General features: G+C 39.2%; 1 protein-coding gene across 9 annotated transcripts in view; it reads right to left on the bottom strand.

Moving 5' to 3' along the window:
* The window catches only part of Rufy3 (RUN and FYVE domain containing 3), a 96,810-nt gene that overhangs the window by 53,423 nt on the left and 16,725 nt on the right, over positions 1 to 26,662 (bottom strand). The window contains exons 1-2 of one of the 9 annotated variants that reach the window (XM_003467536.5): positions 21,243 to 21,948; positions 8,050 to 8,103 (exon numbers count right to left, since the gene is read on the bottom strand). The exons of 5 other annotated variants lie outside the window; for them this stretch is intronic. In XM_003467536.5, coding sequence (XP_003467584.3) covers positions 8,050 to 8,103; positions 21,243 to 21,420 — 232 coding nt within the window. In that variant the 5' untranslated portion in view covers positions 21,421 to 21,948. Of the gene's footprint in view, positions 1 to 8,049; positions 8,104 to 21,242; positions 21,949 to 26,662 lie in introns of those variants that run through there. 3 more of the 9 variants (XM_005002676.4, XM_013150126.3, XM_005002678.4) reach the window with 3 other exon arrangements.

Here is a 26,662-nt window from a genome sequence, read left to right as displayed (position 1 = left end):
ACAAAGCAGGGGTAGCTATTCTGTTTGGAGACAAAGTAAACTTCAAACCTAAAAGGATTAAAAAAGATAAAGAAGGCCACTACGCACTTGTAAGTAGAAAACTGTAAGAGGAAGAACTAACAATTATAAATATATATACACCAAGTACAGGAGCACCCAACTATGCAAGACAAACACTAACGGACATGAAAAACAAAGTACACAAGAACACAATTGTATTAGGAGACCCTAACACCCCACTGTCAAAAAGAGATAGATCAACAAGACAAAAAGTCAGCAAAGAAATAACAGAACTGAATCACACTTGTGAATGACGGGACTTAGTGATATTTACAGAGTGTTCCACCCAACCACATCAGAATATACATTCTTCTCAGCTGCACATGGGACATTCACCAAAATAGACCATATATTAACTCATAAAACATTCTTAAGTAAATGCAAAGAGAGTGAAATTATCCCATGCATAATATCTGACCATGGTGTACTAAAATTGGAAATCAATGGAAAAAACCTCTGCAAAACCTGCATAAATACAAGGAAATTAAGTAACAACCTTCTGAACAACCAGTGGGTTACAGATGAAATTAAAGAAGAAATAAAACAATACCTACAGTACAATGAAAATGCAGACACAACATACCCAAACTATGGGATGCAATGAAAGCAGTCCTAAGAGGAAAATACATAGCAATAGTCACATCAAGAAAATGGAACGAGCACAAATAAATAACCTAATGCTACATCGCAAGCTCCTAGAAAAGGAAGAGCAAGTCAAATCCAAAGCTCACAAAAGAGAGGAAATCGTAAAGATTAGAGCAGAAATTAATGCAATTGAAACAAAAAAAAATACAAAGAATTAACAAATCAAAGAGCTGGTTTTTTGAGAGGATAAACAAAATTGATAAATCTCTAGCCAACCTTATCAAGAAAAAGAAAGAAAAAATTCAAATCCATGCAATCAGGACTGAAAAAGAAGGAAATTACTACAAATCCCATGGAAATTCAAAAGATCATGAACATCTACTTTGAAAATCTCTACTCACATAGGGTGGAAAACACAGAGGAAATGGACAGATTTCTAGAAACATATGAACTACCAAAGCTCAATCAAGAAGATATAACAATTTTGAATAACCCAATATCAGCTACTGAAATCAAAAACGTGATTAAAAACTTAGCAACAAAGAAAAGCCCAGATCCTGATGGATTCACAGCTGAATTCTACAAGAAATTTAGAGAAGATTTAATGCCAACACTCCTTAAACTCTTCAATGAAATTGAAAGAAAAGCAGTCCTCCCAAATCATTCTTTGAAGGCAAGTATTACCCTGATACCAAAACCAGAAAGACCCAACCAAAAAGAAGAACTACAGACCAATCTCACTAATGAACATTGATGCAAAGATTCTCAATAAAATATTGGCAAATAAAATGCAGCAAATCATCAAGAAGATAATACCCCATGACCAAGTGAAATTTATTCCAGGAATGTAGGGATTGTCCATTATAATAAATGGACAAAAACTAAAATCAGGAACAAGACAAGGATGTCCACTATCACCACTCCTATTCAATACAGTTCTAGAAATATTAGCCACAGCAATCAGACAAGAGAGAAATAAAAGGAATAAAAATAAGAAAAGAAGAAGTTAAATTACCATTATTTGCAGAGGACATCATACTCTACATAGAAGACCCCAAAAACTCCACTAAAAGACTACTAGAGGCAATAAACAAATTCAGCAGTATAGCTGGATACCAAGTCAACACTCAAAAATCAATAGTATTCCTGGACACAAACAAAAAACCTCAATGAGAGAGAAATTATGGAAATATCACCTTTTACAATAGCATCTAAAAAAAAATCAGATACTTAGGAATCAACCTAACCAAGAATGTAAAAGATCTATATGCTGAAAATTATACTACTCTAAAGAAGATTGAAGCGGATTCTAGAAAATGGAACAATATTCCTTGTTCTAGGTTAGGAAAAACCAACATTGTGAAAATGGCCATATTCCCAAAACGGTTATACAGATTCAATGCAATCTCCAATCCAAATACCACCAACATACCTCACAGATCTAGAAAAAAATTCCTAAAATTCATCTGGAAACAGAAGAAACCTAGAATTGCAAAGGTGATTCTGGGCAACAAAGACAAGACAGGAGGCATCTAATTCCTGACTTGAAACTATGCTACAAAACCACAGTAATAAAATCAGCATGATGCCACAGTAATAAAATCAGCATGATACTGGCAAAGAAATAGCCTGAAGATCAATAGAACAGATTAGAAGATGCAAACACAACTACAAAGACACTCAGCCACCTGATATTTGACAAAGGGGCTAAACATGTTCACTGGAAGAAGGACCGTCTCTTTACTAAATGGTGTTGGAAAAACTAGCATTCCACATGCCGAAGGCTGAAAATAGACCCATGCCTATCACCATACACTAAAGTCAAAATGGATCAAGGATCTAAATATTAAAACAGAAACACTAAATCTACTGGAAGACAAAGTAGGCAAAAACCTTGGAGACATAGGGGTAGGCAGAGAATTCATGAATAAAAACGCAAACCACACGGGAAATACTTCAAAGAATCAACAACTGGGATCTCATATTACTAAAAGGTTTTTGCACTTCAAAAGAAATCACCAACAAAGTGAAAATAAAACCCACAGAATGGGAAAGAAGTTTAGTCAACAATTTCTCAGACAAAGGACTTATATCCAGAACATATAAAGAACTGAAAAACATCAAGCCCCCAAATTAAAAAACCTTTTCCAAAAATGGGCATTGAAGATGAACACACAGTTCTCAGATGAAGATATACAAATGGCAAATAAATACATGAAGAAACGTTCACCATCACTAGTCATTCGAGCAATGCAAATTAAAACAGCACTGAGATTTCACCTCACTCCGGAAAGAATGGCTGCCATCAAGAAAACAACTGATAGGGACTGGGGATTTAACTCAGCGGCATAAGCACCTGCCTTGCAAGCAGGCAGTTGTGAGTTCGATCCCTGGTACCGAAAAAGACAAAAACAAAAAAACAAAAAACAAGAAAACAACTGATAACAAATGCTGGCGAGGATGCAGGGAAAAAGGAATACTTCTCCACTGTTGGTGTGAGTGCAAACTGGTGCAAACACTGTGGAAATCAGTATGGAGATGCTTCAAAAAACTAGGATTGGAAGTTTCATTCAATCCAGCTATTCCCCTCCTGGGTATTTTCCCAGAAAAATTGAAAATGTCATGTCATAGAGATGTATGTGCACACATGTTCATAGCAGCACAATTTGTGTTAGCTAAATCTTGGAAACAACCAAAATGCCCATCAACTGCAGAGTGGATGAAAAAAATGTCTATTTTTATACAATGGAATACTACTCAGCTATAAAAAAGGATGATCTTGAGGCCTTTATAGATAAATGAAGGCAGTGTGAAAATATCCTCATTTGTGAAATAAACAAGACTCACATGAATAAATATCACATTGTCTCTCTAATGTAAAAAACAATAAAAACTGACAGAACAATAGGATCCAAAAAGTATAATAGATACTGTGAAAGCAAAAGGGAAGGGAAGTACTCTAAAGAATATAATGGTTATGTATAGTGCATAAGATAGATGACCATATTACTGAATTTCTGTTGAAGCACTGAACAGAAGGATTTGCACTGTCAGTGTCTGAATGTTAAGCCACTATTTATGCTTTGATTTTGTGACTTTGGCATTATTTTTTAAGACAACAATGAGTAATGTATCAACTAGCGATTCTATGATGGTAATTTTTAAAAATTTGCTATGTTTCTATCCTTTTCTGTTTTTCTATTTTCTTTAACTTTCTTTGAAAAAAGAACAATATGCAATATAACAACCATTGTTCAATTTCTTTCATTCTGAAGACCTGTATTGTTACTGTTTCGAGTCTGTTGTTATTTATGCCTTTTGCTTTTTTTTTTTTTTTCTGACTTTTCTCTTTTTTAAATAATAAAAAAAAAGGTTGCCAGGAGGAAACAAATTACACTGAGGAATACCTGTTAATGAAAGAAGGCATCAAGAATCAACTAGTCGGGGGCTGGGGATTTAGCTCAGCGGCATAAGCGCCTGCCTTATAAGCAGGCAGTCCTGAGTTCGATCCCTGGTACCGATAAAAAGGAAAAAGACAAAAAAAAAAAAAAAAAAAGAATCAACTAGTCAGGAAGTGTGGCACATGCCTGTAATCCCAGTACTCTGGGAAGCTGCAGCAGCAGGATCGCAGGTATGAGCCCAGTCTAGAAAACTGAGTGACAGTCTGTTTCCAAAAATGTGGGTTAGGGTAGTCTGGATGTAGCCTGGCATGAAGGCTTGGGGTTCAATTCCAAGAACCACAAAAAAAAAAAGGAGAAGATGAGGAAAATGGGGAGGGGAGGACAAGGAGGAAGAAGAACCACGCAGAGTCATCCAAGTTGCATACATCAGCATCCTTTATACTTATGAGTAGTGCTTCTCTAGGAAGTTTCTTAACCTCTGCAGGTTTCACTTTTCCCATCTATAAAGTGACAGGGGTTATTTGTGAAGATTAAGCAAGTTCATACATGTTAAATAAGCATTTACAAATGCCTGGGAAATACTAAAAACAAAAAAGCTATTATAATTACCTACTCCTTCATAAATGAAACAATTTTACACCAGGCGTGATGGTGCACACTTGTAATCTTAGCACTTGGGAGGCCAAGACAGGAGGATCACTGCGAATTCAAGGCCAGCCTGGACTACATACTGATTCAAGGTCAGCCTATTACACAGTGAGACACCCATCTCAAAAACAAAGCAAAATAAAACAAAAATCCCACTTTTACTAAATTTAATAACTTTATCAAATGATTATGGCATAGCACTATAAGCCAAGAAATTCGTATACAAGTTCCTTCTGTTTTCAGAAGGGTAGACATCAGGTTGAACATAATAGGAATGTCAAAGAAATGGTAAGTGATCACAAAGTAGCATTTTATACAGGTACAGTATCTCCAAACCCCAGTGCCATCCTGACTACTTCAATCCCCAGACAGGTGAGTAGTAATGTGACCAGGTGCAAATTCACAAACTCTGTCAATTGGGCTTATAACAAGTATAGACAGGAATTCAGTATTTATTTAGAAACTAAAGACAATAAACTATGCTTTTTATTATTTAATGTTAATATTTCTGCTGTTTCAAAACTTTCAGACACAAGGTCTGGAATTTCATGAGTGTGATGTAAGACAATTATAAGCAGAAGGCAATCTGTTCTCAGCAGACCCTTCCTATTCTACTAGACACAGGTGGAGATACACTAAACATAAGTCAAGCGCCAAGCATCACTGTGATCCCCCAGCTGTATAGTTAAAACTTCGACCCTGCTAAAATTTTAAAAAATAAACAGAAGCTGGGGATGCAGCTAGATGGTAAAGCATATGCTGGGTAGATATGTGTGTGAGTGTGGGTTCAATCCCCCAGCACAACCAGAGTTAAGAATAAGCCAACCACCAACCATTTCAAATCTCAAACCTTTAAAAAGTAGTTTTTAAAGAGGAAAAAAACCAGAATTAAACTTCATCTACTACATAAGCACCTGCCTTGCAAGCAGGCAGTCGTGAGTTCAATCCCTGGTACCGATAAAAACCAAAAAGACAAAAAAAAAAAAAAAAAAAAAAAAAACCTTCATCTACTAAAAAGCCAAACTGTCCTACATGCCCAAAATAGTGGTAGCACATGCCTATAGCCACAGCTACTCAGGAGGCTGAAGCAGAAAGATCTTGCGTTTGAGACTGGCCCAGGCAATATAATCAGACTGTCTCAAGAAGAAAAAAAAAAAGCCAATTGTTCCGGCATATCTATATGAGAAACAGAACTGAAACAGCTTAGCAGTGAAGATCTCTTGGAAAGATCTGTACTTGTATAATTATTACTTTCTCAGAATCTGGGGAACTGCTGTTAGGTGTGGTTATTACTCTGTAGTATGTACTGGTTCTTTACTAGTATTCATTTACAAAAATCTCCAAGTTATGTAACACAGCAAAATGTTATAATTTCATGTGATTGTAGTTAAGTCTAGAAGACATGAGAAGCAGAAAATGATAGAAAAGTCAAGAATGAAATGATTCACAAAAGTTAACAAGTAAAGCCATTTTTTTCCTCTCATTCTGAATTCCACAACTGCATTCTAGGAAGGCTGCTACATGAACAGGACCTTGAGCAACGTCTTCAAGTAATACCTGACTGGCAATTCACTAAGATCATCAAGGTGTGGACAGAGTTCATATCTTCTGGCTGTTTTACGCACTGCATAAAGTTCATTTGGGTTCCTTTTGGGTGTCACCTACACTGTAACCTTTCACAGGAACTGCAGCAAATCTAAAAGAACAGGAAGAGGCTGACTCTTAAAATGAGCTTTTTCCTTGCATTAGTACTTTGTATTAAAGAAACGGAATTTTGTCTGTGTTCAGTCATGGGGAAGAAGTCCCACAGACATTAGATTGTTCTGTTTGTTTGGTTTGCTTGCTTGCTTGCTTTCTTCTGTGAGATGAGTCTTACTATGTTGCCCAGGTTGATCTCAAACTTGTGAGATTATTAAGAATTCTTTTTGATTCAGCCTCTTTCACGGAAGGGACTATAATGTGCACTACTACTCCTAGCAGGAAGGACATACATTTTATGTAGCATTTTTCTTTAGTATGTGAGGTATTAAAGGAATTAAAGCCTTCAGCCTGATGGTACCTGGATATTATAAGGATAACGATAGTAGCAGCTAATGTAATAGTAATAACTACTCACTAGGAGAGGGGAAAAAACTATAAATAGTAACATGACCACAGGAAATGAAACTTGGGATCAGAATTTATTCATTTAAAGCAATGAGGGGTTTGGAGATTTAGCTCAGTGGCATAAGCGCCTGCCTTGCAAGCAGGCAGTCCTGAGTTTGATTCCCGGTACCGATAAAAAGGAAAAAGACAAAAATAAATAAATAAATAAATAAATAAAGCAATGAGTAAAGAAGATACAAAGCTAGGCATGGTGGTACACGCCTGTAATTCCAGCACTCAGGAGGCCGAGGCAGGAGGATCACTGCAAGTTTGAGACCAGCCTGGGCTACAAAGTAGGCTCAAGGCCAGCTTGCATAGTGAAACTCTCTCTCTATATATATATTTTTAAAAGTTTTGTTTTGTTTAAAATCAGGAATCAAACTCAGGACCTTGTGCTTGCCAGGTAGGTGCTTATGCCATTGAGCTATATTCCTGACCCATCACAGGGATAAACATATAACACTGGAGGACAGGTGGTGCAGGTGCGGGAAGAGCTGGTGAGGAGGTACAGACAGCTGGAGCAGAGCAAAAGAGGCCAGCTGGGGGCCAGACAAGGGCTACCTGGGCAGAATGGTGACCACCTGTGTGGAGGGGCGTGCCCAAAAGCTCCATAGACACAGTGCCTCGGTGGTGAGGGGATGCAAAATGACACAGTAAAACAGAAGAGAAATTTAGTCTTTCTGCTTTTAGTATAAACTGTGCATACAAATCACTCTGAGCTGCCTGAGGTTAGGGGCCATGGCTGCAGAAGAAATAAGTACTGCTTTGCTGGGATGGTGGTGCACACATGTAATCCTAGCTGCATGAGATGGATGCTATGCAAATCAGTGTACTTCAGAACAACATTCCATATCAAGTGCTTCAGATACCTAAGATGTTTCTGAATTCTGTGAAATTATATGTATCTCTCCCCACGTATATTTACACCTTCCCAACAAACAAATGAAAAATAAGCCATAGAAAAACTCACTGCACTCTCAAAATATCTCTTTTAAATATGTTATTTAACAAATTGCCTAAAGGATCAGTGCAAATACAAATTTATGTATTTTACTTGGAACCATAAGCATAAAGATTTCTCAGTTACTGCCATGGGAAATAAAACCTCAATCAGACTGACCTTCTTGTGGAAAACAATTAAAGGGTGGTTAGAAAATTTAAAAAAAAAGAAAAAGCAAACAAAGCTGAAGGATGTTGGTGTGGCACGCACCTTCTCCATCATCGCGCATTTGCTCCACCAAATCTGTCAAATCCTCCCAAGAGTCTTTGCAAACGGCAAAAAGAAAGGAAAAGAAAGAAAATGTCATGCAAGCCAACAAAGCAAAGTGCTGTTAAAAGTAAGATTTCCAAAAGAACAACTGAAAGGGAGGTGCCTAGCACTCTTCCTGTTGAACACAGGTAAGCGCAGTCAAAGGGCTACAAATAGAACTCTTTAAGCAGAGAGGCCAACTAGGGTTACTCAACATCAGCTAAGACTGTTTCAAAATTTTCAATAAGAAGAAACCAAGAGGAGTGTCCCACAAAAAGTAACATGGAAGTCTCTTTTTCTATTGAAACCAAATTTGATTCTTTGTATTCTAAGCATACCCAACATTAAGGTCATTCAATATTTATTTTCATCACTTTAGTAAAAGTGATAAACAAGTGCAATAGTTTTTAGACCCAGGACAAAACAACTAAATATTTTTCCAACCCCTCCCCGTTGCGCCTCCGTTATGCAAAAAGATACTGCTTTAAAGATATACAAAAATATAAATCAAGTAAAATTCAATACAGTCAGATGTTTTTTTCAACACAGAGAACTAGGGAGGATCTGACTAGTTCTAAATATTAAGAATATTAATATTTCTACAGGAAATAAATGTTTAGATTAAAAGGACAGAGATTAAAAACATCCTTAAGCAAATTCCTGTCATGTTGTATCACCAAGAATATCCAGGCAAACTCATGAAAAATGCTTGTAGCTTCTGAGTTTTAAAAATACTGGAATTATAGATATTTAAAGCACTTATTAAGTGTCTCACATAGTAAAAGCTTCCTTTAAAGGCTGGCTATTATGTTTTTTATAGTAAAGTGGTGTTTTGCATATACACAACCCTTTAACAACAGAATATGCTGCTTACCCATGTCATGTTAGGTCATTGACACGTTAGAATGTACCAGTTCAAACATCTACTATAGCTGCTCTTCAGACTTCCTATATTACTTTGCAAGCCTCTTTTGTTTTTTATTTTATTAAAATGGAAATTACAGTTGTCACCTAACAAAGAAAAAACTGACCTTAGTAAAGCAAAATAATTATAAAGCTGGGTGTGGCAGTGCACATCAGTAATCCCAGCAGCTCGGAGGGAGACTGAGGCAGGAGGATCACGAGTTCAAGTCCCACTTGAACGATATAGAACCCTGTCTTGAAATAAAAAAATAAAAACAAAAATGGCTGGAGACATAGCTCAGTGGTAGAGTGCCCCTGGGCTCAAACCCCAGTACTGGGAAAAACAACCAACCAGCCAACTTCTGCAAGACTTGAAAAGATTTAGGTAGTGAATTTCTAGGTAAGAATGTATGGTAGATACCAGGATTCTCTGACTTTCTCTTTGGTGTGTTCCACTTTTTTGTTTCTGCTGGAAATGTTTTTTGTTTTCATAACGTTTTAAGTGTCTGAATAAAATAATTTAAGAGACTTTCTTTTCCCAGAAAGGCAAAAGGGCTGTCTTTTCCTTTTAAAGTTGTTCTCTTAGGGTTTTATTGTAATAAAGGTTGGATACCAGACCTGGAGGTGTAGCTAACAGTGACAGAGTGCATGCCTAGCATGTACAATGCCTGAGTTTAAATACTCAGCAATCCCCATCCCCAAAAAGAACAGGTATCCTGTCATTGTTTCATAATCCCAAAGAGTTTTAATAAAATATTTTTTAAGCTGTGCCTTTAATTGGGCGTAGTGGTGCAAGCCTGTAATCCTAGCACTCTGAGAAGCTGAAGCAAGAAGACTGCAAATTCAAGTCTAGCCTGGGCAACTAAGTGAATCTCTGTACTGAAATGAAAATTAAAATAAAGAGACGTGTTTGTACTACAAGTTGTTTTTTTTTTTTGTACCGGGGATCAAACTCATGACCTCACGCTTGCCAGGCAGGTGCTTATGCTGCTGAGCTAAATCCCCAGCCCTGTACTACAAGTTTTGGGCATTCTGGAATTCTTTATTTGTATTGCATTATATCATTACCTTCTGTGACTTATGAGGATAGGAATCGGTCTCATAAAAACAGTAAAAGCCAGTCTAATTTGTACAATATTAAAAAACTGTTTGGGATGCCACTCAATCAGTCTCAAGGTCTTAGATTCAACCTCTAGTACTGAAAAAAAAATGTGCTTTTGGAATATACTCTAGTTATTAAAATGACAACATTTTAAATAACAACATTTAATACACTAGTCAATGAAGTGAATAGCAGCAACAGGCAAGTTGGCTCTTTTCTAGCACTTTTCATTGTTTGACTATTCCTCCAAACACTCAGGTTTAACAGTTAAGGATGTTGTGCTTCACAGAGCTTAGTACTGTTTATTTTTAAAAGTCATGTGAACAAAGACTTTCAGTCAAGGTAGAAGACAGTAGGCTAGAACTGTACAAAGGTCCTGGCTATCAATATTTAAAGTCTAAAGGGAACAAACTAATTCCACAGCTCTGGAGATGTTTAATCAGGGAGTACTGCTGAACCATTTGCTCTGAAGGCACATGGTACCCTTGCAGGGGAGAAGCCAGCATGGTCTGGTGGAAGGGTGCGGGTTCTGACATCAATAATTCAGGTGTGGCTGCAGTCTTTCTACCTTGGGACACAGCTGCTCATGAGCAGTCTTTCCAAAGTCAACTCTTTTTACACTCAAATTTTAGTAGGCCTGAAAGGTATTCTGTCTCCTCAAAAGGTCAGCACTTGGTTTAAGAGTATTAACTTTCAAAAGTGTATTTAGTTTCCAGGGAAATGCCTTCCTAAAGTCTTATGTACTGACATCACAAAGAACTCTTTGAATAACTGTTGTGAAAAATAAAAACTAACAAATTTAAAGTACTTAGCACATCAAAGGAAGTCAGTGTCAACTTTGGTCTGCAAGACATCAAAGTGTGCTACATGTGTTAGTTTGACTATGGACTGGATTTTTTCTTTTTCTTTTGTTTTGTACCAGGAATTGAACTCTCAACCTCATGTTGCCAGGCAGGCATTTACGCCACAGCTAAATCCCTGGTCCTATGGACTGGATTTTTATATTTTCCATAATTCAAAGAAAGTAACAGTGAATGGGATTTTAAAAAATAAGCTAAATATTAAGCACAGGCAAAAATAAGACAAATAAGGTAGCTCAAATGTTAAGTTTAACAGCTGAGGTACTTTTAAATAATAATGCAGTTAGCTTGGTAACACAACTAAATATTAACAAAGGAATTGTTAAACTTAAATTTCACTAATGCTAAGAAGTCCTACTCTGATAAACCAGCAATTTAGCTCAAGGTCTATCACTTCTTCATAGTAATTAAAACAAAAATACCAGCAAAGAATTACAAATGGTCCTGGAGAAGGGAGTCACAGCTCTGGAGATAATGCTCTGGGTAGATCACTTGGACGCTGACACCCAATGAAAAGGGGTGCGGGATGGGACCAAGGGGTTTGGGACCAATGCATTACAAGCCCAAGGAGGGCGGTCAGGAGGGAGGGTAAAGGGGGCAAAAAGGAACTGGGCCAGTACCCCACCTCAACAGCTGTACGGACTGGACATCTAAGGTGTCTCCAATGGAACAGAGCACATCTACACACCTAAGTTTACACCGCCAGGGGAAAAGGTCCAGTCACTGTTCAGCTCAGCCAGCGAGCTATCACAGAAAAGCTGACATTTGTCATAGCATGTGTTACATAAAACTCAGTCTCTTCTCTTAGGGCACTCTTAGTAGTCTTTAAAAAGGCACTTCAGATAAATATTAAAATGCAGTATATAGATGCTGAATGGTCTTTAAAAAAACCAGGACTATCATTTAGAATGTACCGATTTTAATGCAGTGTAGAAAATCCAACCAAGCAGAGCAATGTGAAAGTTCATTATACCTCGCTCCTCCTCCCACTTTCTTTGAGAGAAAGTCTCACTATGAGTCCAGCTAGCCTTGAACTCACAGCCTCAGCCTCCTCAGTGTTGAGTTTAGAGACATACACCACCACACTTGGCTCCATGCTGCTAAATTTTTTAAAATAGTATCTAAAGCATGTTGGCAAAACTTAAACTTTTTTTGATTTAGAAATTTTACTTCTCAGATGAAATTTGATAAAATGTTCCAGTTTTACAGTGATGTACCAAAACTGGTAAGAAAATTAAGAAATGCCATAAATGTCTATAATACACCAATAGTCAAAGAAAAGCCACTGTACATCCAATCAACTGAACATTAAAGTGGCAAAGATATCTCTTTACTGATGTGGAGCAGGACAAAAGATCATGCAGCATAACTGCAGTAGGATCTTTCATACTGAAAACTGTGTTTGCAAGTGAACTTTGTGCTTGTACTTTAGAAAGAATGTGGCCACTAAATCTTCACACAATTTTGGGTAAACTACATTATTTTGTACTTTTATTTTGTATTTTCTGGCTTTTACAATGCAAGTATCAGTTCTATGACTGACAAAATAGAATTTTCATTAAAAAATATACATGTATGAAATATACTTACTTCAAAAATATGATTATTTAACACAGAACCTTTATTTTGAGAATACTTACTTATGATTAAAAATAATTATGGAGGAGCCACTTGTGGGGAATCGATTTTGCTGTTCCGCTATACAAGTGTTTCTAAGCTCGCCAAAACCTATTTGTTCCCTGGAAATCTAATCATGAACTAGCTTATGTATAATATTCAGTATTAAGAGTTTCCTTAGGGCTGGGGATGTAGCTCAGCCACATAGGCACCTGCCTTGCAAGTGTGTGGTCCTGAGTTTGATCCCTGGTACCGATAAAAAAGAAAAAGAAAAAGAAAAAAAAAAAAAAAAGGAATAAGAACTGTGGGAGTAATAAAACCCAAAATGTGTAATTGTCATTGTACAAAAGAGAGGAAAAGAAAGTGCTCTAAAGGACATAACTGCATGTATATTTAAGTGTATAAGATAGATAACCATATTACTGAGTTTTGTTGGATCATTGAACAGAACTGTTTGCAGTCGCACTGTTTAAATGTCCTCTTTATATGCTTTAATTTTGTAACTTGAACAACTATTTCTAAGATGACAATATGTAATCTATTAACTAGTGATTTCGTCTTTTTCTGAAATTCTGTATAACTTGTACCCTTTTTCTGTTTTTCTTTTTCTCCTTAAATAAAAAAAAAAAAAGTTTCCTTGCCAGGTATAGTGGTACATACTACTACCTGTACTCCTAAAGTACTTGAGAGCCTGATGTAGGATGATCCCATATTTGAGGGACCACTTAGTGAGACTATGTCTTGAAATTAAAAATAAAAAGAGGGCTAGAAATGTACTCAGTGATAGAGCACCTGCCTACTTCACATGAAAACCTTGGCTTGATACATAGTAATCAAAAAACAAAACAAAAAATAGTAAGAGTTGTCTTATTTTTCTATTAATTGAAGGGAAAACAAATCTTACTATCTAAAAGAACTATTAAATTAATATATGCTTAAATATGCTTAAACTATAGAACTAAATCTATTTGGAAAATGAGTTTTTTCACTGTTAAAATATTTGAGATTTTTAATGTTAAAAATTATGCTTGTCCTCCCTTCATCCTTTGATTCCAGTTTCTGCCCAGAAAACTCTTACACAATTTTTAGCTCTTGGCTCAAAACATGAGTTCAACTTGAAGTCTCCCCAGGTCCCTCCACCATACACAGACTTCCTTCTCCTAGCAGCCCCTCTTCCTCCCTTCACACAGAAACCACTGCACCACACTGTCACCTTAATTTTCTGAAGCACTCACTCCACTCCACACTTACCAATTTTCAGAACACACAAAAGGGCTAAGCAGGCCCACTATAACCCTACTAATAGCAAGAAAGTTAGATACAAAGCAGGCTAATAGATGTTGATAAAGTGCAGAGGATCTGATCTCATAATGATATAAACTATATTTTTAAGGATTACTTTTTCTTACAGATCTGCCAGAAAAATGCATAAACAGAAAGTTTTATACATAATTCGTAGAATCAGGGATACTAGATGTTATAGTTTGTGTCTAGTTATCCCCCCCAAAGTCTCAAATGGTCACAGGTAGAGCTTTCTGGAAGTGGCTGCATATAGAGTGTGTGATGCTGGGATTAGGGATGAGATGCTGGGCCTGATTCATGGTTCCATTCTAGGATTGAAAGTGCCCACCCTGGGTTTGAGTGTTACCTGGATTAAGGGTGGTAGCTGAATAAAATATAAGGGACACAAAGGGGGCTGTTGGGATTGCTGTTTGTTTCTTTTGTAGTTCACTGCTTGCTGCCATCTGCCTGCCACGAACCGTTTCTCCTCTTCTGTGCCACCCTGCTTCTGAGCCAGCTGACTATAGATTGAAACTTCTGTAAGCTGTGAGCTACAATAAACTTTCCTCCTTTAACTGTGTTGGGTATTTTGTCTCACCAATAGTAACTAAGACGCCAGGTTTAAAAGCCCTGTGCGTTTCTTGGTTAAAAAGACACTAGCCTTTCCCTGAAAAATGCACACAGAATGTGTCTTTTTTTCCTTAGAACACATGCAGTCCCCAGCAGCAGGGGGTCATATAAGTCTACAGTACAAGTGAAAGCACACTAGTCAAGATTCTCTTCTCAGCATCAGTAGATCGCAAGCACTGAATGGCAAATAGTGGAAGAGCATTCCTATGGAACTGTCCTTCAGGAAATATGGCCCTTCTGTCCAAAAGCTATCTAGTTTTGAAATTCATGTCCCACTTTCCAAGAAAACAGAATTGTTCTGTGGTAATCCAGCAGTTCATGTCTGGTTTACAGCAGCCTCTAATACTATTCCTTCGCCTCACTGCAACTGAGAATGCATACGGTACAACAGCTGTTTATTTCTTAGCTCTCAGGACTGGACTCTGCACCAGTGTATGGTCTCCAAGTATTTCTGAGGAATTCACAGGACCACCCACAGCCCTTGTATGTGATGCATGCCATGAGTGTGCAAGTGCACTTCTCTTCATAAGTGACCTCACAGGTGCCAAGGACAGATGTGGGCACCAAAGCAAGGGCAACTGTAGGAAAAGCAGCTGTGCACTGACCCCATGGGGCTCTGCCAACACACACACTCAGGGGGACCTGAGAGAACACTCTTTTCCCAATGTGTCCCTCCAATGTGTCATTTTCTCATAGCATGTTTCTTTTCATCTGTATTTGAGAAGAAAGTTTTCTAAATCAAAGCATTTAGTGGCCTTTGTAACAAAATGGTATGTTTTACTGTATTAAGCTGGCCATCTATGCCTCGGCTCTCAATGTCAGGGCCCCAATCCCTCTAGAAGGTAAATAAAGAACACATATTTCTTGAAGAGTTTTTCTGAGTTTTATTTTTAACCAATTCTTTTCTTTTGGGGGGGGGGGGATAACCAAGGACTGAACTCACGACCTTGGGCTTGCCAGGCAGGTGCTTAAGCTACTGAGCTAAATTGCCAGCCCACCAATTTTCTTGTTCACAGAGGTCCAAGTAAGGACAATGCTAAAATTTAACTTTAAGCTACTAATGTTCAGCCTTAATCTTGTAAGTAACAATTTAGACTGTTCTAGATCAGAATTAAATAGATATGCAAGTTAAGTAGTAACATATTAAGGTCATGATTTAAGCCTTTATATCTTCAGCTATGCTTTATAATCACCAATATCAAGAACTGCTGTTTGGGGGATACTTTGAATGATCTCACTCAACTCTCCTAACATACCCAGCAGTGACTCTAACAATCACCCTAATAAGGAAAGTGCAGAACTCAGGTAGGGACATATTTAGCAACTGGCACAAGACCATGTGGCTACTGAGTGGTGAAGTAAGGAGCTGAATCCAGACCCAATGCAAAATCTATGCTTTTTAACCAGCACCCTTAATGTTCTCTAAATGAATAACCATCATAGCTAAAAGCACCAACAGCAGAGCCAGCCTCCTCACTACAGCAGCCTGTTTCATGTGCACACCTATATCGAGAGTGACAAAGAACTGGACAGACTAGTGTCTGGCCCCTTGTTTTTGAAGGTTCTCATTCACATTAGCCAAGTGCTCTACCAGTGAGCTACACTTCTATCCCCTAATATCCACCCAGTCTAATCAGAATCATTAGGTATCTAGCATATATTCTCCACAATGATTTTTGATTTTGTGCTACAATTTTTTGGAAGCTTCTAATTCTCCATAAAAGAATACAGGTTGGGGATATAGCATGCTGTGAGTTTGAGATCAGTCTGGAATACATGGTAAGACTCTGTCTCAAAAACATCTCCCCCACAAAAAAAGATTCTCTTTAAGATATCAAAAGATTTTTCTTCATATAAATTATTAATTAGGTACTTTATCGAAGGCAGTGATGGCAAAATTTTAAGAGACAGAATGCCCAAACTGTAATACAAAAGCCACTTATTATTGTAAAGTGCCAACACTGCCACTGAACCTGAATACTGAAGTGTTAGTTTTGAAAAAAACACATACATTAACATCTTTTGTCTTAAAAACAGTACAATGCATGCCTTAGGTTTGCCACCACTGTTACAGGTTAAGTTTATTATAAACTGAGTTTGCTTTTAAACATTTGATAATAGGAAGATGATGTTAAACTTGGCCCATCCTATACATACACATTTATTAGGAGATTCTGGGAAAAGCTTTTATTATTTTCCTGATTTGGGGTTAAACATACTTGTTTTGGGGCTGGAGATTTAGCTCAGCGGCATAAGCGCCTGCCCTGCAAGCAGGCGGTCGTGAGTTCGATCCCTGGTACTGATAAAAACGAAAAAGACAAAAAAAAAAAAAAAAACAACTTGTTTTGAGTATGCTACTCTAAGTAATCCAGAGGCAGATGAGCATCTCAGTAATAGTATAATTTCTAATATTACTGTAATAACTACTTAAGGATCTAGCACATGTTTTCCTTCCAGCCTTGTGAAAAACAAAGGGCACATGGTCTCTATATCTTCCATAGTGCTTTGGAAGTTCCTTTCCTTTGAGATTCACTGTAACTTCAAAAACAAACAAACAAAAAAACTCAAAAGAATTTCTCAGCAAGTCAATACAATGGTGGAGTCACCCACCTCAGGGTTTCACTGTGAGACACTTTGAGACCTGTCAGACCTGTCACTGAATTCACTATTTAGCCCAGGTTGGCCTCAAACTTATGATCTCATGATGTCTCAGCATTGCAAGCACTGCAATGTCTGGCATGCACCACCATAACTAGCTCTGGTGTGTTTTAATTTTAAAAAAAAAAAAAAAGCAAAGTTTTATAGAAACCTACCTGTTCTTCCAGTGCTGATAGATCCAAAGGACAGTGTGAATCATCCTTTGAATCTGGATGTCCCTTTTCATCTCACTCTTCTTCCCCTCCCCAGTTCTGACCTCGCACAGTGGGAGGTCCATCTCCTTCAGGAAGTTACCTTGAAGAGGCTAAGCCTGCTCTATACTCATGTGGGTATGGACAGAAGGCTAAATTGATAGACGGGGTGCTCCAGTCTATTAGAATCAGAGATTAAAACTTTTTCTTTCTTCAGCATTCCCTACTGGTGAGGGGGACTCAGGAACTGAAATCTAAAGCCTGACCCCTTCATCTTGCCGAGTCGGCTCCAAATCCATTCTACTTTCCTGCAACTGCTCCTTCCCTGGCACGGCCAAGCTCAGTGCTTTAGTTTTGGGATGGTCCTCTCTTTTTGTGACCGGTTTACCAGTCATGGTTGGGGTCTCTGGAATATCCTTCTGACCATCTGCTGTACTGCTAGAGTGATCATTTCACATGCAAACTTCACCTCATGTCACTTGCCCCAAAAGTCCCAAAAGCTCCTCATCTGGCCCCTGCTCATCTCTCGGCCTCCCTTCCCCGTTGTTGCCCAGGGGTCTCAACTGCCTGCCTCACTCCTATCTAAGGATCACTCTTCATCTGTCAGGTGCACAAATCTCCCCTAGAAGGCCCCATCTGTCCTGGTCTATCCTTGGCTCTTGACAGAAATCTACCTGCAATCAGTGCTGCTTCAGGGTTGCTCTGCTTTAAAAAAGAGAACGTCACAAAGAGAGAGGAATCACCTCATAAACTATGGATGGCACACTGAGAGGGCCTAGTGTGTGGGCTCCCAGGCCAGGCTGGGCTGTGCTGTGCTGTGGCCCACAGCAACTGTATAGTGCTGCATCACACAGCACAACTTGGGAACCACAGGCCTCTGTGCTGAACCACCTCCCTCAAGTGGAATTCAATGCCCACTTTCTTCAGTGGCAGTCGGGGGCCCAGCACAGGCCCTGGGGGGAGGAATCTTTTCTCCTGAGAATTGGCCAAGAAGCGGGTCCACAGCCCCTGTGGTTTAGGCATCAGTTCTGCTGGTTCAGGAAGGTGAGTGAGCCTGTCCACCACGTGAATGCTTTGGCCTCACTCCAACACTCCAATCCTCCATCATCACCCATGCGTAGCAAGTAACTAAAGGGTCAAACAGAGCTTTAAAATGAGAACTTTTCCCTTCCCGAGACTACCTACTTCTCCACTTCCTGGGCAGACATTAAGCGGCTCCCACCTCTCCTGAGCTCAGATAACGCACAGAAAAGTAACGCTGTGTTGGCCCTAAAATCCGCATGCAGAACTAGGAGCAGAGAATGGCAAAGGGGGTGTGAGACTGCAAGGGAGTTTTCTTGTCTTTTTGACTTACTGTATTTCTTTCCCCGCTTCTGTGCATGCAAAAGCCCCTGTACTTCTGATATGGTGAATGGAGTATCTGAGTTAAGAAGAAACTCAATCAGTCATGGCCAAGTAGTATAAGCCTGAGAGCTGTACAATTAACAGCCAGGTGTGTGGTGCACACCTGTAATGAGAGCACTTGAGAGGCTGACGTAGGGGGATCACTGCAAAGTAAGGCCAGCCTGCATTATATAGTGAAGATCCTATCTCAAGGAACCAAAATCAAACAAATATTGAAACAGTTTTCCTTGGATCTAAACGAATGTTTAAGATACTCAGTAAAGAAACAAAATGTTCATTAAAGCACCACTTGGTCTCCTAGGACATTATATTTACAAACACTTTCTTTTTTGGTCTTTTTCGTTTTTATCGGTACCAGTGATCGAACTCACGACCGCACACTTGCAAGGAAGGCGCTTATGCCGCTGAGCTAAATGCCCAGGCCCTACAAATACTTTCATGGCCCTCTATTATTTTCATCTCTAATGGTTCTTTGGCTGGGGACATAGTTCAGTGGCATAAGCATCTACCTCGCAAGCACAAGGTTGTCAATTCAATTTCTGTATCAAAAAAAACTAACCGAACAAAAAAAACACTGGCTTCTTTTGCCTAAAAGCAAAATCCCTGAATTCACTACCAGCATTTCTCTTATTTTCTTCCATATCCTCTCTAGTTGACTGAGGTATTGGACTTGGCAAATTCTTATTTGCCTATATTCCTTAATCAAAGGATATGCCATTTACAGTTTGTTTGTAGCTTTCATGTATTTTCTATTTTATTGTATCTATACCTGTGGCAACATTTGTTAATGAAGAATTCAAACAGCACTACTACAAATGTCTAAAAGAACCAAACAGGCCACTTATGTTTTCCCTAAGGACAAACGTATTTTCAAAGTATTAAAATTGTTTTAAAAATTTATTTTTGAGACACTGAGACACAAGATTTTACAATTAAGGGGATATATGATATTGCACAACTTTCAAAATGGACTGGGTTTTTTTCCAAATAAAATATACAAATTAAGCAAAGCTTTTTAAATTGGCAGTATTTTTTTTTTTTTTTAGTATCTTTTGAAGACAGGGTTTTACTCTGTAGTTTGTGATCCTCCTGCTTCAGCCTCCCAAGTGCTAGGATTGTGGGTGTGAGCCACTACGCTCTCCCTGCAATTGGTAACCTTTTTTTTTTTTTTTTTTTTTGTCTTTTTCCTTGGTACCAGGGACCCAACTCACAACTGCCTGCTTGCAAGGCAGGCGCTTATGCCGCTGAGCTAAATCCCCAGCCCCTAATTGGTAACCTTTTAAAAATGTATTTTACTTCCCTAAAGATTTTTAAAGCTTTGGAGACGATTTAAACAGTACTGTCATTGAATGAGATTTCGGTTGACAACCCTTGTGCATGTTCTAAAACAGCTGAAGGAAGCTGTTCAACAGACAAGCCTACTGTCAGAAGATGTGCAAAAGGTCTCACAAACTACTTAAACATTGTGTGTGTGTGTGCCCATGCTCTGTGATGTTAACCCTTGTCTAAAATTTCAAGGCTACACTGGAGTGGAAAGATAAAATCCTCACCACACATGATGGGTGGAGTCTGAGTCCTCATAAGCCTGGAACCTCAGGGTAAGGGTGGGAATCCCTCTCCTAACTGTACAGAGGTGTGTGATTACCTCATGGCCTTCTCTGTCTACCTGATGTGCCTAACTGCCAGATATTCATAAAGAATTTCTCCCAACAAGCAAGCATTCTCATGTTTACTATTTTAAGGGCAGAAAACAAACGTAAGGTGAGAAAACCACTGTATTAAAAACAAAACCACTTGCAGCGTGGCATTGAGAATTACAAGTATAAGCTAAAAACCCCTGTACAATTTAGGGAAAGTTCTGGGAGAAAGTAATATCACAAAGATTTCGAGGAAATTGACAGCGGAAGCTGTAAATGAGTCATAATAATGAGCACAGATAACTTATAAAGAGCCCCATAGAGTCCATGTATAGGAATTACCATATATTAATGTTTAATTTTTCATGACAAGATGTATTAAAAATAAAGCTCATTTGAAAATGTTGAATATAAAAGTGCTTTCTCATTTAACCTATATTAAAAGATAATATTCTATCAAGTATTTTCTTGGTAAAAGAAAAAATACTCAACAGCTTTTAATCAATATATCCTGATAAGACAGCCTTCTGGTATTTCTGTTGTATTTACCACGTACTGTCTTCGACTTACAGTCATGTTTAACAAACCACATTAATAGCTGTTCATGATCCATAGGATCAGATGTGATGTGACCTCAGAATTTCCCTTTGGAAGCCTGGAGACAAAGAACTCTGAACAGGCAGGCCTTCCTTCTCTAGGAGCCTGCCTGTGAGCCAGCGGGCGGTGGGTGTGCGGGTAGGAAGGGCCAGGGGCTTGGGGTCTGGAACAATTCAGCTCGCCATGCACACCCTTCAGGCCGCTCCCTCACTTGCTTCCCACCCCCAGCAAGAAGGGTGCTGCCGAGGCACTGGCCACCCGGACCTGACCATACCTTCGTGGGTCGGCTCTGGGTCAGGCGTGAGTGAGATGTCGTCCAGCTCGCGCAGGCAGAGCCACTCCCCATCCATGGACACGCGGAATTTGCAAAGGTAGATCGTCTCCATGGCAGCCTGTGTGATCTTGTCAGTGGTGGGGGTTGGCGCATCGGTCGGAGGCGTCAGAGCGGACATGATGACTCAGCTGGGACCACAACACACGCGCGCACACACACACACACAAACACACACACACGAAAGCCCCCCGATCGGAAGCTCGGAAACAAAGCCTCCAAAAGAGGTGGGGAGGTTTAAAAACACAGCCAGGAAAAACGTCTATGGAAACGAGCGCTCCAGAGACTCAATTCCACACGCTCTGCTCGCTGATGCCACACACAACACAAGATGCTGACGGTCCTCCGCCGGTCCTTCCCTCGGCCTGGCCTGCCCTGCCCTGCCCTGGCCCTCGGCGAAACTGTCAATCCTGCACGCTCATTGCTGTTTTAGCTGGCTTTTAAAAACTGGCTTCGGCATGAACAAGTGAAAAAAATCTCTTCTTTGTGCAGAAAAAACACCAAAGGGAAAAAAGAATAAAAAATAAACCTATATTTCCAGTGTAGCCTGAAAAAGATGCGAACTACAGCAATCGCTTCCAGATCTGCAGGCGAGCCAGGACGCCGGGTTCCCTCCCACAAGACCGCCGCGCGCAGCCAGCAGGGCGGTGACCAAGATGGCTGACTAATGGGCTGTGCGCGCCGGGCCACGTGACCAGGCGCGCACCCGGACGACCCACCGCGTCGCCCTGTCGCTGCTGCGGCAGCTGCTGCGGCTGCGGCGGCTGGAGAGCCAGCAGGCCGCGCCCCTCGGCCTGCACAGCCCACTTCCAGACCGTGCTAGTCAAACTGGGAGCAGACATAACACGATACACATGTCCTCACGCATTCCTCTCTCTGTGCCACAAGGGGCTGAGCAACTAGAGGACTGTTCATTCACCATGGAGACCACGCTGCCAGGCCATCACATTCAGTAGCAAAGCACAGCAACGCCCTCCTTTTGTCCTCACGCGCATTGCTATTCCAATTCTTTACCACACTCAAGGTGGTATTTTAAGAAAAGCTACAGTAGGTTATCATTTAAGTAGCTTATTCTCAAATGTTTACAATTTCCTTTTCCAAGGTAGTGATTTTTTTTACTGAGCAGTGAGAAAAAAAGTTAAAGTAAAATCATATCCTGATTAAGATCTTTTAATAGTTATAGTTAACAAGTTTTTATATTGTTACAGTTAGCAAGTTTCAGTGAAATCTTTCCAAGACAAAACATCCTAACATGGTAGCACACACCTATAAACCCAGCACTCAGGAAGCTGAGGCAGGAGGGTCACTACAAGTTTTGAAGCCACCCTGAGCTACACAGTAAGTTCAAGGCCAACTTGAAATCAACACACTTTTAAATCAACACACACAGGTATGCATGCTTACATACATATCTATAATTATCCAATGAGGTACCTACACAGTACATTGGTAGCAGAAAGCTGGCACTTGCTGAGGTACATATATGATGAAAGGAATACCAATGGTTTGTTTATTCAATTTTAAGATTTTTTAACCTATTTAAGGATTCCAGTTTTACAAAGAAACATGCTGGTATGTAATCAAGGAAAAATCAGCAAATTATCAAGGAAAATAAAGTATTTTTGGTTTATTTATTTTAATGTCATTTTCTCCCAACATTATCCTTCATGTGGACCTAGTGCTATTTGTTCATTCGGCAAATACCCAGTGGCTGAGGTTCCTTACACCAGGTGATGATCCAGGCATGGGGTCTCAGAAGTGAGGGAGACACGAGCCCTTCTTGAAGAAGCAGTTTATAATCCCAGTGCAGAACACCTGCCCTCACTGTCACAGTCACACTGAAGACAATTCAATTCCTTTCCAGCGGAACATATTTCCCTTTGAAATATGTTAAACTGAAACATAAAGAACACGATGTATACTTTTGCTTTATGTCATGTAGCACTTCAAAACATAGTAAGTAGTCTACAAAAACCTTTAAATAATTCTGAATATAATTCCTGGAACCATAACTTTAAACAGCCCTGCCTAACAGTACTTGTGACATCAAGATCCTAAGCAGCTGACACACATGTACTATTATATATATATATTTTTTGTCTTTTTCGGTACCAGGGATCGAACTCACGACTGCCTGCTTGCAAGGCAGGCACTTATGCTGCTGAGCTAAATCCCCAGCCCCCACACATGTACTATTGAAATACAGAACAATGACTGAGTGAACCAACCTGAATACTCTCTGATTGCCCCAACTATCTGCAGGGGATCTCTGCCAAAATTCCCAGTGGATGCTTGAAACCAAGTATAGTTCCAAATGAACCCTAGATGTAGTTTTTTCCTATAATGTACCTAAATATCTTGGTAGGGTTCCCCCCCAAATCCATTCTGTTTCAAGGATAAAAAGAAAAAAAAAACTACAACAAAATTTCAAAACACATCAGTCAGAGGGCAACAATGCGTACCTAAATATCTATGATATCACTCAAATTATAAATAGGAATAGTAAGAGAATAACAGTTATAAAAACTGAATCATCATAATATACTATAAAATAAGTTATGTGAATGTGTTGTGTCAAATATTTTACTGCACTGGTAAGAGTGTAGACTGATGCAACCACTGCGGAACTGAGAGTGGAGATTCTTTAAAAAACTAAAACTAGAGTTCTATTCAACCCAGTTGTTTCCCTTTTTGGTATGTTCCCAAGAGAATTAAAAGCATCATACCACAGCAATATATGACACTCAAGTATATTGTGGCAGTTTGTAAGAGCTACATTCTGCAAACAGCTCAAATGCCTATCAGCCGATGAATGCATACAGAAGATGCAGTTCATTTTGGATAAGGTTGAGACATTTCTAGGTAAATGGATATACCTTGAGACCATACTCTTTAAGTTACATAAATCATGCTCACATGTTTAAAAACTGAATTGTTCTCTAGTATGAGAAACTGAAAATGTAAATAAGGACCAAAATATACATTTATTTAAGATATTGGGAAATGGGAAGAAAATATTTCAATGAGAAGGGGAACAAGGAGGGAAAGGAAAGGAAAGAAGGGACAAAAAGAGAGAATAGAAGAAAAAAATAGGAACAAAGCTTTTGTAAATAAGTAGAGGATGAGGGGTTGAAGGCAGGGGAGAGGAATGGGAAAAAAGCAGCAGCCAGACATATGTACAGATACAGATTCCTTATGATGAATGTGATCATTATGTATATCTAAACTGTAATAACAATATTTTAAAAAGAAAAAAAATCTTACTGCACTGAATGTACACTTCTTGTGGTGCTGAAGTTGCACAACCCCAGATGAGACAGGGAAAGGCATCTGAATGTGTGGCTGTGAACCTGAGGTCACTGAACATAAGCACCATATACCTAGATGACTGACCCGATAATGGAGGGTGCATCTACTGTGTGGTACACCAGAGAGACAACTCACAACTTGAGGATGGCATGGGAAAGCTCAAGACTTCATTACACTACTTAGAAGAGGATGCAGTTTAAAACTTCTGAATTCCTTACTTTAGTAATCTTCCTGTTAACATTTTGGACTACAGCTAACCCAAGTAAATAAGGCCAGAGAAAGTGAAGACTACTGAATTCCAACTGATCATAAACCATGGTGATCTCTTCCCCAGCCAATCAGCATCCCAAACAATCTTTTCACCAACCAGCTAGCACTTACTAACCCTGAATAGGAAATCTGAGCCAATTATAATATGTCAACACAACAGGAACATCTAGGTTATTAAATAAGACACATAGTGTATCAAGTCACTTTTCTCATTGCTCAGACAAAATACCCAACATCCAAAGTTAAAGGTGGGAAGTTTTATTTGGCTCAGTTTGTAGAGGTTTCAGTCCACAGTTGACAGGTACCAAGGCAGAGTGGCATGGCAGATGAGCATCAAAGAGAAGAAACAGGCAAAGCAGGGCAGGCAGAAGGCAGCAAAGAGTGAAGCAGCAGAAGTAGCAGCAGCAGCTACTGCTACCTCTCCCTTTTATTTTTCCAGGCTAACTGCATTTTAGGTGGTGCCAACCATATCCAGGGTGGGCCTTCCTATCATCCACACCCAGAATGTTGCTGAATCAATCAATGAACTAATTTAGTGATCATGCACCCTCTATCCCAGCTCCATAAAATCTTAATCTAACCACCTCTGAAAAGCCCCATCAATGACTGCATAAGACTTTGGGGGACATCTAGATACAAGCTGAACACTTGCCTAATGTTTCTTTTAAAAATCCTTCCTACCGGCCATGGTGGGACTTAGGCAGCTTATTCACCAGCCCTCTTGGTAAGTGTTCCAGCTCCCGTGAGCCTACCACCGCTCTGGCTGAGAATCAAACACACACACACACACACACACACCCGTCTCCAACTACTAGGGATAGATGTCTCAGCATCTCTTGGGAGGATGACCATATGCAATATAGCAAATATGGGGGATTTCCTTCTATCTTCTGTTTGAAGGCAAAGGTTGTTTTCACTGTTTGGTATGTTTCTTTTGCTCTATTTAATATTCTCAATTGGTTTTATAATGTTGTTTCTGGTTTGATTTCATTATACCTAATTGACTGGACAACTACTGCGAAGATAATGAGATATATAGTACCTGTTACTACCATCCCAGTATCCTACTCTGAAGTTCTATACCAATTTCAATGCATTGTCTCAACTGGCTTTACTGTCTTGTTCTGTTGCAATTTTACTACTTTCAAAATAAAATTAAAAAAATAAAAATGAAAATCCTTCCCAACTCTCTGATCTTCAGGTAGAAGATGTGGGCAGGAAGCCCAAGGCAACCAAAGCTTTTGGCAAGTAGAGAAAAATCTCTCACCCTTCAGTTTCCCATATCTACCAATCTGCAGTGGCATCAGCAGTCAATTCAGAAATCAAAAGGAAAGGCAAGGAAACCTGTTGTTCTACCGTCCAGGAATTATCCCTATCCTTTAGTGAACACACAAACAGGTACTCACTGCTCACAAGCAATGAATTTACTGTGAAACAGCACTATTTGTACATGGCTAATGAAACAATTCTAAATGTTGCTTAGCCCTGTTTTTACATTGGGTCTTTACCAACACCTTAACATAGTAGTTTTGCATACAAAGACAGCATTAAGAAAGTTTGAGGTCTTTTCTCAAACATATGCTAGCTATAAACTGTACTGAACTATCTTCGCACTTGATCCCATGGGCCAGTAACAGCACACACTGCATTTGTAGTATGCTTGTAAGGAAAGTAGGATGAATGTAGTCTGTGAACTCAAAATAGAATTTGCAGGTCTATGTGAAGTTCAAATCCAATCAAAGATTCCAAAAATACTGTGTACCACGTTCGAGCTGCTTACACAG

The sequence above is a fragment of the Cavia porcellus genome, unplaced genomic scaffold (genome assembly GCF_034190915.1).
Source record: "Cavia porcellus strain 051 isolate PalLab524CR breed Dunkin Hartley unplaced genomic scaffold, mCavPor4.1 scaffold_30, whole genome shotgun sequence".
NCBI classification, from domain to species: domain Eukaryota; kingdom Metazoa; phylum Chordata; class Mammalia; order Rodentia; family Caviidae; genus Cavia; species Cavia porcellus.
This window is presented reverse-complemented; position numbering and strand designations above follow the sequence as displayed.